Below are 16,175 nucleotides of genomic sequence, written 5' to 3' on the forward strand. Positions count from 1 at the left end.
ATAAATATGCATATAGCAAAATATGTGTAAATAACGATTGGCGGATAAAAATGTTTATTGATCGAATTGAGAGTCTTTTATATTATGATAGTATTTCACTAACTTATTCAAATATTAATAATAATAAATATCATCAACTTTATTTTTTAATTTACTACTATATTTTTTGTAATCTCATTATCACATATGTGTGTAAAAGTTTTAAATGATAGCAATACAATAAAACTTGTAAGATTAATAAGGTTATTCTTATTTTTTTTATTATATAATCATATATATGGTTTGCTTGTTTTTTAAAAGAGATATCAAAAAACTCAATTAATTTTATACAATTTTTCATGAATAAAATATTTTGTTCCTATAAGCCAATAAAATAATAAATAAACATTTATAAAAAATAGTGTTATACAAAAATATTTACATAACACATAATTGTATGTGTATGTTTTACAAAAACAAATGGGAAACAATAATGTCTCATATAAGAGAATATGTATTTCATCAAAGACATAAAAAAAAATAATTGTATCAATTCAAATAAATAAATAATATTATATATTTTTTTTTAAAACAAATCCAGGCTCTAAGATAAGTAAAAAAAAATAATAGAGCACCATTTATTTATATATATAATAATACCCATACACATGTATGTACAATATATATTGATGGAAATTCTTTATTATTATTTTTTTTTTTATTCTATTAAATATTTCCCACCATGTATTTTTTTTCATTTTTTCTCAATTTTTTCTCCATATTAGGGTATATTATATAAGTAGGCTCGGAGAAACAAATAAATACATTTAAATAATAAATAAATACATTAAATTATGTATTAAAAAATATGCTAAAAATAAAGCCAACAAGGGCTTACTAAATTGCACAACAAAAGGTGTTTTATATTATCATGTCATAATATATTTTTTTCTCGCATTTATTCACACATTAATGTATTATATATACTTATTTATTAAAATATTTTATGTATAAGAAAAATACATAAATGCATTTATTTTCCTAAAATGAAAATAATTATTAACAAGCTCTGACCCAATTACAAACGTATTTTATCTTATTATATACAATCCTTTTAGTGTATTTTTTTTATTTATATTTTTTGCAAATATTTATAAAGTTATGAAAATGTTTTGATATATATATATCGAGACATATAATGAAAAGCGAAAATACTTTACTTGCATAAGCCCGCAAATGTAAATTAAAAAAATATAAAAAATAATAATAAATATTAAAATAACAAAATAAAAATAAAGACGATACAAAGCATAAATGACAATTTTTGAAAAAGAAGAAAAAAGAAAAATATAATAATGAGCATTTTATTTTAAAAAAAGAAAACTGAAAAATACACAACCAGGAATGCTAAAAATACTTATTTGAAAGTATAACTAGTATGTGTGTATTTTTTTTTTTCATTTCAAACTTTTAGTAAAATTTATTGGGAATATTATCAAGGAGCTTATGTATAAATATGTGTATATGTTATGAAAATATAAGTATAATATATGCGTGTGTATAAAATATAAATATACAAGCATAGTATATGTGTGTATATGCACATATCTAAAGACTAAGTTATATATATATGTATGCTATAAAACCTCTTAAGGATATAAAAGGGGTTTATATAGAGACTAGCCATAAGTGTGCATATAATTTTTGAACTTTGTAAAAAAAGAAAAAAACAGGTTAGCAAAAATGAGTGAAGCATTGGATGTAGATAATGCCAAAGAAAAGATAAACTTTATGTTTACCTATTGGAAAAATAATAATAATAAAGACTTTGAAAATAGTAATGCATTCTGTATTTTATCTGGTAAATCTAGCAAAGATGATAATGCAACGATTCAAGAACAGTTTCAGATGTGGCTTTTAGGATATCAACTTACAGAAACTTTTTTTTTATTTTCCAAAAAAAATGAAAAATTAATAATACTTACAAGTGATAAAAAAAAGAAATTTTTACAACCATTATTAGATAAGACGGATAACATAACAATTTTAGAACGAAATAATAATGATAATAGTGAGAATTTTGAAAAAATAAAAAATGAAATAAACATGTATGATAGTAAAGAATTATTAATTTTAAAAGATAAAGATTCTACTGGAAGTTTTTTTGAAGCATGTTATAATTTTATTAAAAATTTGAATAAAAATGAAATAGATGTAAATAATAATATAAAAAATTTATTAAATCTTAGATCTAAATCAGATGTAAAATTACAAAAATCAGCTAGTGATATAGCTAGTATTATAATGAAAAGTGTTTTGATAACGACAATTGAAAATTCATTAGATAGTGAAGAATATGAAAGCCACAATAAAATAAAAGAAAAAGTTTTAAAATTTAATGAAAATAAAAAATGTGTTGTTAAAATAAAGGATAAATTAAAAGCAGATATAGACGATATAGATGTTATATATAGTACTGTTCAAAGTGGAAATAAATTTGTATTAAATTTTAAAAACACAAATGATAATAATTATTTATCACAAAATGATGGTACTATAGTTATAGGTTTAGGTGTCAAATATAAAGAATTGTGTGCAAATATAAATAGAACCTTATTATTAAATGCTAAAGAATATCATAAAGAACTTTATAATTTTACTTTTTCTATACAAAAATACATAATTAATGATTGTTTAAAATATAATGCATCTTTTTCAGATGTATATAAAAAGGCTATACAATATATTAAAGATAATAAACAAAATTATCAAACAATTGGAAATATAAATTTAGAAAATTATTTTATAAAATGTTTAGGTCATGTTATAGGTTTTGAGTTTATGGAAAAGGAATTTTTAATCACAACAAATAATTCAAATGCTACGATTGAAAAAAATACATCTTATAATATTTCTGTTGGGTTCGAAAATGTACAATTACCAGATTCTAAAAATGTATTCTCAACATGGATCAGTGACACTGTTTTTATTAACGACAAAGAAGAAGTAACTATACTTACAGATGCAATAGGTAAAGAAATAAATACTATATCATATGAATTAGAAGAAAGTGAAAGTGAAAATGAAGAAGAAGATAGTGAAGATAATAAAAAACAACGTGGAAAAGAATCTAAAAATGTAAAAAGAGAAGGTAGCGATTATGATGAAAGTGATGATGACGATGATGATAGTAATAACAAATCTGCTAAAGTCAAAAAAGAAAAAAACAAAAATGGAGATAGTGATAATAAAAAAAAAATAGGAATATCAGCAAGTATATTAAATAATGCATCTAGTGTTATAGTATCAGACCGATTAAGAAGACGAAATAAAAATTCATTAGCTCATAATAATGAACAAGAAATTGAAGAATTAAATAAAAGACAAAATGAATTAAAAAATAAAAAAATTGATGAGATTAAAAGTAGATTTTCAGAAGGTACTAATGAATATAAAGATTTAAATAAAAAAAATATAAAAAAATTAGAAGATATTAAATCATATAATGATGCAGATTTAATTCCTCGTGATTTAAGATCAAATATAATACATGTTGATAATAAACATGAATCTATTTTATTACCTGTAAATGGTGCACATATACCTTTTCATGTATCTACAATTAAAAATTTAAGTTCTAATTATGAAGATAATAATGATATATTTGTTTTAAGAATAAACTTTCAAGTTCCAGGAAATCAGGGATCACAAAAAGGAGAGTTTAATGCTTTCCCCAAATTAAATGAAAAAGAAATGTATATTAAAGAATTAATATTTAAATCAAATGATGAGAAACATTTACAATTTGTTGTTAAACAAGTTAAAGAATTAATCAAACAAGTGAAACAAAAAGAAGTAGAAGCAGATGTAAATGATTCTAAAACTTCAAATGAAAAATTAGCTTTAAATAAAAGTGGTAGAAGAATAGTATTACGGGATTTAATGACAAGACCTAATATATTTACTGGAAGAAAAATCTTAGGAACTTTAGAATTACATACTAATGGTTTAAGATATTCTGCAAATTCAAGAGGAACCACAGAATTTATTGATATTTTATTTGATGATATTAAACATGCTTTTTATCAACCATGTGATGGACAATTAATTATATTAATTCATTTTCATTTAAAAAGATATATTATGGTAGGAAAAAAAAAAACATTAGATGTTCAATTCTATTGTGAAGTAGGAACACAAATAGATGATCTTGATCGAGCTAAAGCTCGAAATGTATATGACCCTGATGAAATGCATGATGAAATGAAAGAAAGAGAACAAAAAAATAAATTAAATCTTATTTTTAAAAATTTTGTACAACAAATGCAAGATATATCAAAAATTGAATTTGAAATTCCATATCCCGAATTAACATTTTCAGGGGTACCAAATAAAAGTAATGTTGAAATTTTTGTTACTGCCAATACTATTAATCACTTAATTGAATGGCCACCTTTTATCTTATCTGTTGAAGATATTGAAATTGCATCTCTAGAAAGAGTACATCATGGTTTAAGAAACTTTGATATGATTTTTGTTTTTAAAGACTATACTAAACCTGTAAAAAGAATTGATGTTATACCTATTGAATATATAGATACTATTAAAAAATGGCTAACCACTATTGATATTGTATATTATGAAGGAAAAAATAATTTACAATGGGGAAATATTCTTAAAACAATCCTTGCAGACATTGAATCTTTTGTTAATTCCAAGGGATTCGATGGATTTTTAGGAGAAGAAGATGATGAAGAAGAGCAATCTGCTGAAGATGAAGATGAGGATGACGAATATGAGGTCGACGAATCCGAACTGGTAAGTCTCATCTCTACCTTCTAACTTTGCTATACTCTCTAATTTTGTTACGTTTTCTAATTTGTTTCCATATTTTCATTACCCTTCCTTTTCTTTTTTTTCAGAGTGCCGAAGATGATAGTGAGTATGACGATAGTGAAGAAGAAAGTTTAGCCACAGAAAGTGATGGAGATGAAGAGGTTGAAGAAGATTCAGATGATGAAGGATTATCATGGGATGAGCTTGAAGAAAGAGCTAAAAAAGGTAAATCAATATATACAGTAAAATACGATAAAATTTTCATGGCTATTAATTTAATTCCTGTTTATTGACAGAATAAATAATATCGACAAATATATACATGCATTTTTTTCTTCTTTATTTTCTATTCCTTAGACGACAAAAAACGATTTGCCTATCAAAGTGACGATGGTGATGATAGTGAAGGATACAATAGAAGAAAGAAGAAGAGAAATTAATTTTACAGATTATTTATAATTTTTTTTTCATTTATTAATTTTTGGCTATTTTTATAACACTTTATTATTCATTCTGTTTATTATCATAAGTGTATTACCTACCCAATTGAAGTGCAAATATAGAAAGAATCTTACTATTATTTGTAACTGGTTTTTTTTAGCATATATATATTAATTATATTTTATTATAATAAAGAAAGTAAGCACACATATGTGCATTTATTTATGTATTTATCCTTTTACATATATTTTGGCTCTTTTTACAAATGTCAGAAGAAGTTTCTGCAAATGTACACATACTTACGTGTATAATTCATCCATATTTATATGTCCACTTTTTCAAAACAAAGAGAGCGCTTTCCTATTACTCTCTCCTTTTTTTTAATCATGTTATTTTTTTTCCTTTACTTTTTCTTTTATTTTCATTTCAAACAAATATTTAAAATCGAAAAATGATATTTATATAAAATGAGCAAAGGGATTTATATATTTCCTTGTATATTATAAATATGCTCACCCAACTGATTGAATATTTTATTTAAAAATTATAATAAAATAAAAATAAAAAAAAATAGAAATACGTGTGTGCAGCTAGCTAAAAACAAATAGGAGTATATGTACATCCAAAAGAGACATTATTTACATGCATGTTCATATATTTTTTTCGCTATGTTTGCATATACATATAACAATCATAGGATACAAAAAGAATTATCTTTAATTCAATTGCTTATCATAAGAACAGCCCTTTTCACTAATTTATAATCTCTTATATCTGAATTGTTAAAAATATTTTTGGAATTTTCAAAATGTTCTACTATTTGAAATCCTTGATTTTTTATAAACAAATTTTCTTCCAATATAATAGGAGTATTATTTGGTTCTTTGTTTGTATTTTCAATAATTGATGCACCATCTAAATATAAATTTGTAATAATAGCATCGGATTTTATCCATAAAGTAGAATTATTCTTTATGCTTATGTTACCTTTTATTTTGTTTATTAGCTGAGTTAATGTAAAAGCAAATTGTGGCTCAATCAACACTTTAGGTGGCATAATATATGGGGTTCCATTCATAAATTGAATATCCATTTTTTCTAAATTTGTTTTTTTTTTATTATATATACATGCTAATTCTATAAAAGCACAATTGCTATAATATAAATCTGCTTCTGCACTATATATACATTCTGGGTGTATATTTTTTTGAATTTTTTTTTTTGCAATAATTCGGTTATTTTTTACTGATGAAAAACATAAAATTCGGTTTAACTCAGTGACACCTACTTTATTATTGTATTCGTTTTCATATTCATTTTTATTTTTTTTTTCATCTTCATTCTTTTCTTGTATCTTGTCGTTCCCTTCTGTCTGGTTCGAATTTTTAGTAAAATATAAATATACAAAATCTTGCATCATACATTCAATTCTTGCTGGACTTACAAAATTCTGTTTAGTATCATCCGAATATTTTGGATTGATATGTTCTGGTACTATTCCATTTGTTTTTTTTAATATTTCATTATATTTCCCTATTTCAAATATCAAGGAATTAGTATTACCAGAGTATAATGAACATCCATCTTTATCAACAACATCTGTTTTTGATAAATTTTTTAATATTGTTTCAAAAATATTATATTCTATATTTACAACATCTATTGTTTTTCCACTGTTTGTTAATTTACAGATTGTTCCTATTTCTTCACCAGGCTTTCGCGATATAGCTAAAAAGTTCATATGCAATTGCTTCTCTATAGATACACCTAAAAAAGCAAATAAAACCTTCATTGCTAAAGCATTTGTATCCTGAAAAAAATATAAATATTTATATCCCTTTTGAATGAAATCATCGAGTTGTATATGCTTTTTAATTAATGTATGTATATCTCCATGCCCATGAGGTTTTTTAGACAGATAAAAAGTATTATTTTTATAAACATAATCTAAATGAGATTTATTATTTTTAAAGCATAAAACATTTCTTTGTTTTAATAAATATATTTGGTTTTTTTTTAAAGAAAAGTAATTATTTTCTTCTAAAAATTTGATTGCACTTTCATAAGTATCATCAGATAACATAATTATAAAAGGTATATCTATTTCTTTATTTTTATTTTTTTTAATAAAGTCTTGAAAACTTTTTAAATAGTTACAATAATATTCAATATAGCTTTTTTCGGATATTATACTAGTTAATAATTTTAATTTTATATCATTATAATTTAACCTTTCTCCTAGTCCTCCTGCTAATAAAATAAAACAAACTTTATCAATATATTCCAATCCTATTTTTTCATAATAAAGATATTTTTCAATAGATGAAATATTCGATTCTATATTATCTTCCTCTACTTCATTATTTTTACATTCTGTCTTGCATTTTTTGAGGCCCATCTCTTTAAACTCTTTATAATGTTTCTTTCCCTTTTTAATATTACTCCCATCGAAATCAAATGTAGCATTTAATATACATTTCTTTTCATTAATTGTATCATAAATTTTATTATTTTCTAATAATGATATATTTATTGGCAATGTTGCATTTTTATCCAAATATTTAAATTTGTTTTTTATATCAACAACATGCCCATTATTATTAAAATGAGACAATTCAAATTCCTTAATATTTTTTTCATACTTTTTAGGAGAACATATATCTGATACTTTATTATCTACATTACCTTGAGATAATAATTCTTTTAAATGAAAATTTATTTTTACTATATTATCTGGGTGTTCTATTATATAATTTGAATATTGATCAGTTTCATTTTGTGATTTTTTAAAAAGCATTTTTGCTTTTTCTACATATTTAATTAATCCACCAGGATATTCTTTTTCAAATTCTTTGATTTGTTTAATGACATCAAAAATATTTTCTTCATTTAATCCTTCATGATTTAAAAGATCGGTTTGATCTGCTTTAATTAAATATTCAACATATTTTTTGGCATCAGGATTATCGGTTTTTTTTATTAATTCACAAATTTTTCCCATTACATAAGGATATTCCCTTTATACAAATAAAAATAAATTAAATATAATATTATAATGTTATATATTTTTTGTCTTTTTATATTTTTATAAGAATAAACAACAAAAAAATAGATAGTTTATGATTGTATGTGTGTGTATAATATATAACTAACGAAATACTAAGTTGTGTTTAGTGAAAATGTGTGGTGAAAAAAAAAATTTAAGCAAACAAGAGCATAGTACATATATAAGTGTATATACCTATTAATTAGACAAAATATATTTCTTATATTTTATTATGCTGAAAAATATGTCATTTATTTTATATATATTTTTGACCCTTACACTAAAAGTCTATAAATAAAATATATCAATTATGTTAGACATATTATATTTGTGTAACACACCAAACTAGCCATTTTAGTAATTATCATTTTTTTTTAATCTATACATAAAAAAAAAAAACAGCCAAAATAGCTATGCATATTTTTTTTTTAACTAGCTAAAAAATAATATGATAAAAATAGGCATACCAATAAATTGTATAGAAAAGGATACTAAGACATGTTTTTATCAAAATTTAAAATAATATAAACATGTGTTTATAAAAGTATTTTTATTTTTTAAGGTTACTAGACCGAAGTTTATTTATTTTAACATTTTTCCCCCTTGTATGCATATGCCTATAATAATGATTGTATTTATATTTTGGGGGAATTATGGAATAATTTTCAGATTTGATGAATGTATTAAATAACTTTTTTAACTAGTAAATTTCAAACAAATTATATGCATAATTAAGTTCGTATAGTTTATGAAAGAAAAAAAAATTATGTTGCATAAACATGTAAGTATATAAATTTCGGTAAATTCGGAAGAGGTAACTGTATAGGCCATTAAAAACACATTTCTAAGTATTAAGGAGATATTCTGTTCCCCCGTTCAGATTTTTTTTTTTTAATTTAGACTTTAGCTCATTTTGTATATTACCTTTTGAAAATTTTATATCACTTGAAATGCTTTCTAAGCTCTTTATTTTATGATAATTTTTATTATTGTATAATAAATCATTATATCTAAGGGAATTTAAATTTTCATTAATTTTAGACAGATATATATATTCGATACTTTTTCTGAGGGAGTTTTCAATACCCTCAATTATTTTCCCCATATTTTCTATATGAAAAAATTTATCTTTTATTAAATTAATATCTGATATTTTTTTTGGATTTTCTAAAACTTTATTAACAGAAGCAGACAATATAGTTTCATTTTTTTGAACTATAGAAATATTTAAAGTTGTAGATATTTGATAATGTATAATTGAGTGGGTTATATTTACCTGTATTAAATGTGTACCTTCCCAATCCATATATGTATTATTACTATAATTTTCTTTTTTTTTTATCATAAAACATGCAACAAACCCATCTTCTATTGGATTAGGCCATAAATAAACAGATGATAAACCATTTATATAATAAGCTTTTCGATATCTTTCAAATATTTCATTATATAATATTTCTAAACTTCTTAAAGGTTCAGATGGTATATAACCATTGGGAAAATTTTCTGGATAATATAAATTTGTATATGGAGATCTATATGATTCTTTTTCCTTATTAAACATATTACCTAAAAAATATTTTTTTTCTTTATTATCAAATTTAATTTTAATTGGGCCTTCCTTATTTATTAATATATTATTTGTTAAATTTTTGTCTATTTTTGACAATATTATTATTGTTTCTTCAAAGAGTCGTGCAGGTAAAATGTTACATATGTTTAATACTGCATCGATTTTGCCTTCGCTATTTCTTGTGTCGTCCATAATTTAGTTTTTTATATGGTTACTTATTTATTATTGTTTTATGCTAGTAATTAGTATTGATGTGGTAAAAAATGTAGCTATTTTAAAAGAATTTTTTTTTTATTTCATGTACAGAAATATAGGTATACACTTACTCTAATTTAGTCATTGATATATATATTTTTTTTTTAATTTAGATTTTTTGTCTTTACCATTATATAGTTCAGCTTATCCATTTATTACCAAGCATATAAAGTATGTATTATGTAATATAAGAGAATTTATAATTTTTATTTTTTACAATTTTTATTGAAAATATTTCTTGTTTGCACAATTTTTAAATATTGAGCATATAAACATTAAGAGTAAAGTCATTTATTTCGTTTATTTTCCAAAAAAAATATGCACACTTACAAGCCATTTAATCACCTAATTGTTGTATGGTAAGGTGGAATTACTCTGAAAGCGGTATTACAATGTCATATTAATAGGCCAACTACACATCAAGCATATATTTTGGATGTTTTTTTTTCTATATTATTATACTATTCTTATATAAATATTTTCTTTGTAATTATTTCCCCATGCAATTTCGTCATTATATGTATGCAAACTTTTAAATTTGTTAATTATAAAAAAATATTTATTCATAGCACTAAAATATTTTGAAGGATAGGGAATAATGAGCATTGAATATATATGCAAATATTGCATGTACTTATAATACAAAAAGTAGCTAATACCTCAAATCATATGTCTATTATAAGACCATTTAATTTCATTCAAAATATTTTTAATTGTACAAGCAAATTTCAATAATGTTGATACTTATTCTTAAATGTGGTAAAATGAGAAAAGGACAATATTGTAATTATCCCCCAAAATATAATTTTAAAATGCTTAACAATCATATTTTTTTTTTATTAAAACGATATACTCTATGATATATATTATACTAAATAAAAACATTTAAAAGATATTTTTTTTTGTGTATAAAAAGGGAAAGACAAAAGCATTGAACTTTATAAGTATTATACGTATGTAACTGTTCTAATACATATTTTGTATTTTTATAAAACTATAGTTATTTATATATTTTCAGGTAACCATTTCCCATTCAAATATATGGAAATTTGTTGCATACATGTGCATATATAGAGAGAGATACATAAAATGGTTATTCTTTTTTGTATATCATATGCTAAAATATAAACCTACAAACCTGACATAAATGATTCAGAGAAAACTTATAAAGCATTTATTCCGTTTACAATTATTGCCACTACGGCTGCTATATATATTTTTTATTTATAGCATGGTCATGGGTGAACTATACCTTTTAGCTAATAATAATAGAAATATACATATATTAGTACAAACATGTAAATGTATAAAATTTACATCATTTAAAAAGAATAACCCTCAGCCTTATTCCTCATACTAATTACAATTATTTTATTTTAATAATATATTCAATCTACATTATGAAAGAAATGTGACAACAGTGAAAATTTATATCTACATATTTTCATATATATAAACTTAAAAATTTTAATTTAAAGTTAACAAGAAATAATTAAATATTTTATTTAATATTTATTATATATAATTTATCGAAACATATTTAATAAAACATGAAATGTATGAATATAGCTTTATTCGTAAATTGGAACCATAAATAAAAATATATGTAAAATATTTATATTGTATTATATATACGTAATATATATATGCTTACATTCGTGCACAATACACGTTATATATATTAACTACATAAGCAAACTTTTTTTCTACCTCCCCCAAAAAATATAAAACAATATAAACCCTAAAAACAAAAAAAAAACTAGCTATTATTTTGCTGATATATTAGTAATAATGATAAAGTATACATACGTAGGTATGTTGAAAATAAAAGTAAATAAATCATAAATATTCGCAAAATTAAATAATAGAATATAACTGTGATAAAAAAAATAAGTTAACATATGTAGGAAAAAATTGTAACAAATAAATATTTTTTAAATTAAGCAAATAACTTAAAAAAGAAACATCGAGGAAAAATAGAAAAAAAAATACAAGTGTGGAATTAGGGAATTTAAACATAGGAAGAAAATTAAGCTTATATAACTCCACGAACAGGTAAATCACATAAATGTAAATATATATAAAATATATTTTTATTATTATATGCTTATAATTGTATTTATATATTCATGTTTTGGAAAAACGTATCACATATGCTATAAATAAAGTATTTAAAAAAAATACTCCCAATAACAACTTTATCATACAAATAATGAATATTATGTGATAAATATATTTATTATTTCTTTTTAATTATTTTTCTATTTTGTTCATAAATTTTTTGTATTTTTTTTTTTTTATCTACTGTTATCCTAATTTTTTATGACTAATCAGCTTTTATTTTGGCTATTTTTTTTTTTTTTTTACCATGTTCAGGTAAATTACAATCTTCGTGAAAATAAGGTATAGCTTTATTATATAGCGAAAAAAACAAAAATATAGTGAATTAAATTAAAATTAAACAAGTGAAATATATAATATTACCAAAGAAAACACAGTATATGTGTCGTTGCTAAAGAGATTGGTAAAATAAATTTACGTGAACAAGCCTCAAGAGTTAATTGCATAGCTTTAGAGCAAACACGCATAATACACACACCAATTTATATTTGTATATGTATGCAACTGTATACTCTAATATATATATATGAATAATGGTTAAAGTTGAAGAAAGCGAATTAAGCGACAAGGAACTTGTCGATTTTTTATCAGATGACAGTGATGATGGAAATGAAACTTTGTTAAATAAAAAATATGCAGGAAAAGAAGCTTTGATTACACTTGAAACAAAGTTTCCTAAAATTGTTACAATATTAGGTATACCAAAAGTAGAAGAAGAAAAACATAGTAGGTTAGCAGAGGTTTTAAAGAAATTATTTATAAGGCATTTAAGTGCCAAAATAAGTGATTCATCAATAATGAATATAAAAATCCATATGCCAGTAGATAACGAAAAAAAAACAAAAGGAATATGCTTTGTTACATTTCATGATAGTTTTCAAGCAAATGAAGCAGTAAAGGTATTAAATAAATTAAAATTGGATGCAAAACATTTATTAACAGCATCAAAAATGGATGATATAGAAAATATAATAAATAGGGATGAACGTGTAATGCCTATAAATGTTGTTGGATTTACAAGAGAAAAAATAAGATGGTGGTTATATGATGAAAAATGTAGAGAACAATTTATTGTTCGATATGACAGCCATTTTGAAGTTCATTGGTTAGATCCTTTAGAAAAAGAACCACAATTAATTTATACTACATTTAAAAAAAATGCTCCATTTTCAAGTGTCCAATGGAGTAACCAAGGGTCATACTTAGTCAGTTTTCATAATCCAGGTATAGCATTATGGGGTGGAGATAATTTTGAAAAATTAATAAGACTACAACATAAAAGTGTTAAAGATATAAGTTTCTCACCAAATGAAAATTATGTATTAACTTGGGATGGTACTCCTGCTTCATTAAGAAATGAAAAATCTATTTGTATATGGAGAGTAATAACAGGAAAATTGCTTCGTTCTTTTATCACACCTGAATATAGTCCAAGAGAAAAAATATTCCCTCACTTTTTATGGAGTCCTGATGATAAATATATTGCATGTATAGGAAAACAAAAAGAAGTATATATATATGAATTGCCATCTATGTTATTATTAGAAGATCGTGAAAAAAAAAGAACTCCATTAAAATATTCAGTCGTTAAAGAATTTGATTGGTCACCTGTAGATAATATAGTTTCTATTTGGATCCCTGAAACAAATAATACACCAGGAACTTTGATATTAGTAGAAATTCCATCTAGAAAAGAATTAGTATCTAGAAAAATTTATGATGTTAGTCAAGCATCTATTCATTGGCAAAGTAAAGGAGATTACTTATGTCTTAAAACAACCATTGTTAAAAAGATTGGAAAAAAAGGAAAAAAAGAACACACACAATTAGAAATATTTAGAATGAGAGAAAAAAATATACCTGTAGATAATATACAAATCGAGGGAGTAAAAACAAAACAATTTCATTGGGAAGAATCAAATAGTAATAGATTTGCATTAATAGTAAGAGATGAAGCTACAAGTAGACAACAAATAAGATTTTATAAAATATTAAATAAAGGTACTACGAGAAATGTAAAATGGACTAGTACATTTGATATAAACAATCAAATGAATTTTATGAAATGGTCACCACAAGGAACCTTTTTTATATTAGCTTCCTTACTATCAGAAGGAATGCTATATTTCTGTTTTTTAAATTCAAATGATGAAGTTGAAGTAATACATAAAGATGAGCATTTATTAGTAAATTCTGTTGCATGGAGTAATTGTGGTAGATACCTTGTTACATCTGTTTCGAATTTATCTGGTATATCAAGTTCTAATTATAAAGAAGAAAATAGTGAAACAGGCTTTTATATATGGACTTTTCAAGGTAGATGTTTAATGACTGTTAAAAAACCATCATTTTATCAATTCTTTTTTAGACCTCATCCAAAATCACTATTTAGTGATAAATTGAAAATTGATATAAAAAATAATCTAAAAGATTATTCTAAAAAATTCGATGTTATAGATGAAAAAATTAGAAATTCTAAAAAGAACCAATTAATTTCAGAAAGAAAAAATGTTGAAAATTCATTTAATGAAAAATTGGAGAAAATCACAAAATTATTTCAATCCTTTAAAGAATATGAATTGTTCAGAAGAAATTGGGAAACATTTGAAAGCCAATTTGAGTGGGAAGAAAAAACAGTTGTCATCGAACATGTCCTTTCTGTTAAGCAGGAAATCTTCGCATAGATTTTCTCTCACATATTCATTTATATTTGTGTGTGTTTGGATATAGAGATGATATACACTTTACTGAGTTTTGAGAAGTTTGCTATATGTTGCTTCTCTTTTTTTTATTATTTATTAGTGTCCTTTTTTCTTTTTTTTTTTTTTAACTTTTTATATTTCTTTACACGTAATAATGCTAATGTAAATTTACCCACATAACAAAAAACTTTAATACATGAAATATTTTTAATTTTTAAAATAAATATGCGTATTCCCCTAACGAATTTGGGAAAATGCCATATGTACACATTTTGTGTTATACAAATTATATGAGAAGGTAGATATACATTTAAAAAGGAGTTCATCTTTGGCATATTTCTTTATCACCTCTTTCTAAATAATTTTGTGAGATACTTTGGAAAATCAAACACTTTTCCTTAAACTATAATGCGTTATTCTTGTATAATCCACTTGGACATGAACTTGCCAAGATTGTCAATACTTGCTGGTGGGTCGCCAGAGGTGCATAAATATTTGGCACCATCGGCAAGTTGCTGTATATTTTTGATAAGCCTAAAATTTTGGTCATACATTTTACGTATAGGCCCAATGATCGGATCTAATACTTTTGTAATTTCAAACAATAGCAATTTTAAATTATTTATATGTGGCTTAATAAAGAAAAGTAAGCCATTATGATGTTTATCTCCATTTCTATATAGCCAAATACTTTTTGGACGGGCAATTTGAATTCCATATTTTTGTATACCAAGGATTCCTGGGGTAACTATCAAATTTTTTTCTTTTTTTTTTCCTTTTTCAGATTGATTTATTCCAATAGGAGAGGAATATTGAGAAATAATATTTTCATTTTTTATATTTTTATGTATTTCTAAATTTTTAGATAAATAATTATCCATATCCTGTTCATTCAATTTACGTTTTACCAATGCTTCGAATTTTTTTTTATGAGTTCCTGTATAAAAAGTTTGATCTGTTAAACGTTCAAATACGCTTGTATATTGTTTGTTTTTTTTTTTTTCATATAGCATATTATTGTTAATATTTTTTATATTATCATCCTCGTTATTCCCCTCATTATTTATAAAATCAATTAAGAATATGTCTCTTGGACTTGAAAAATATTTTTGAATAGGTACAAATTTATTTTCTTCTATATCGGAAAATATTTCAGGGAATGCCATTTTGTTCATATTGGGCTGTCTAACTAAGACAGGAATATGAAAGTTTGACAAGGATT

At 23.2% G+C, this 16,175-nt stretch overlaps 5 protein-coding genes across 5 annotated transcripts; 2 read left to right on the plus strand and 3 right to left on the minus strand.

Annotated features, from left to right (window-relative positions):
- Positions 1–1,722: 1,722 nt before the first annotated feature.
- Positions 1,723–5,255, plus strand: PVVCY_1203310 (FACT complex subunit SPT16, putative; the record flags this gene model as incomplete). The annotated part of the gene is made up of 3 exons (XM_008625340.1): positions 1,723–4,797; positions 4,902–5,040; positions 5,173–5,255. 3 exons carry the CDS (start codon positions 1,723–1,725, stop codon positions 5,253–5,255), a joined length of 3,297 nt encoding a protein of 1,098 aa, XP_008623562.1.
- A 722-nt stretch (positions 5,256–5,977) lies between these two features.
- Positions 5,978–8,257, minus strand: PVVCY_1203320 (UTP--glucose-1-phosphate uridylyltransferase, putative; the record flags this gene model as incomplete). The annotated part of the gene is made up of 1 exon (XM_008625341.1): positions 5,978–8,257. One exon carries the CDS (start codon positions 8,255–8,257, stop codon positions 5,978–5,980), a length of 2,280 nt encoding a protein of 759 aa, XP_008623563.1.
- An 889-nt stretch (positions 8,258–9,146) lies between these two features.
- PVVCY_1203330 (F-actin-capping protein subunit beta, putative) lies at positions 9,147–10,067 on the minus strand (the record flags this gene model as incomplete). The annotated part of the gene is made up of 1 exon (XM_008625342.2): positions 9,147–10,067. One exon carries the CDS (start codon positions 10,065–10,067, stop codon positions 9,147–9,149), a length of 921 nt encoding a protein of 306 aa, XP_008623564.2.
- Positions 10,068–12,784: 2,717 nt separating this feature from the next.
- Positions 12,785–14,935, plus strand: PVVCY_1203340 (eukaryotic translation initiation factor 3 subunit B, putative; the record flags this gene model as incomplete). The annotated part of the gene is made up of 1 exon (XM_008625344.1): positions 12,785–14,935. One exon carries the CDS (start codon positions 12,785–12,787, stop codon positions 14,933–14,935), a length of 2,151 nt encoding a protein of 716 aa, XP_008623566.1.
- A 431-nt stretch (positions 14,936–15,366) lies between these two features.
- PVVCY_1203350 (apicortin, putative) lies at positions 15,367–16,128 on the minus strand (the record flags this gene model as incomplete). Its single annotated transcript, XM_008625345.1, has 1 exon — positions 15,367–16,128. The coding sequence occupies one exon, from the start codon at positions 16,126–16,128 to the stop codon at positions 15,367–15,369; it is 762 nt and encodes a 253-aa protein (XP_008623567.1).
- Between the last annotated feature and the right edge of the window lie 47 nt (positions 16,129–16,175).

This window comes from Plasmodium vinckei (assembly GCF_900681995.1).
Source record: "Plasmodium vinckei vinckei genome assembly, chromosome: PVVCY_12".
Taxonomy (NCBI): Eukaryota; Apicomplexa; class Aconoidasida; order Haemosporida; family Plasmodiidae; genus Plasmodium; species Plasmodium vinckei.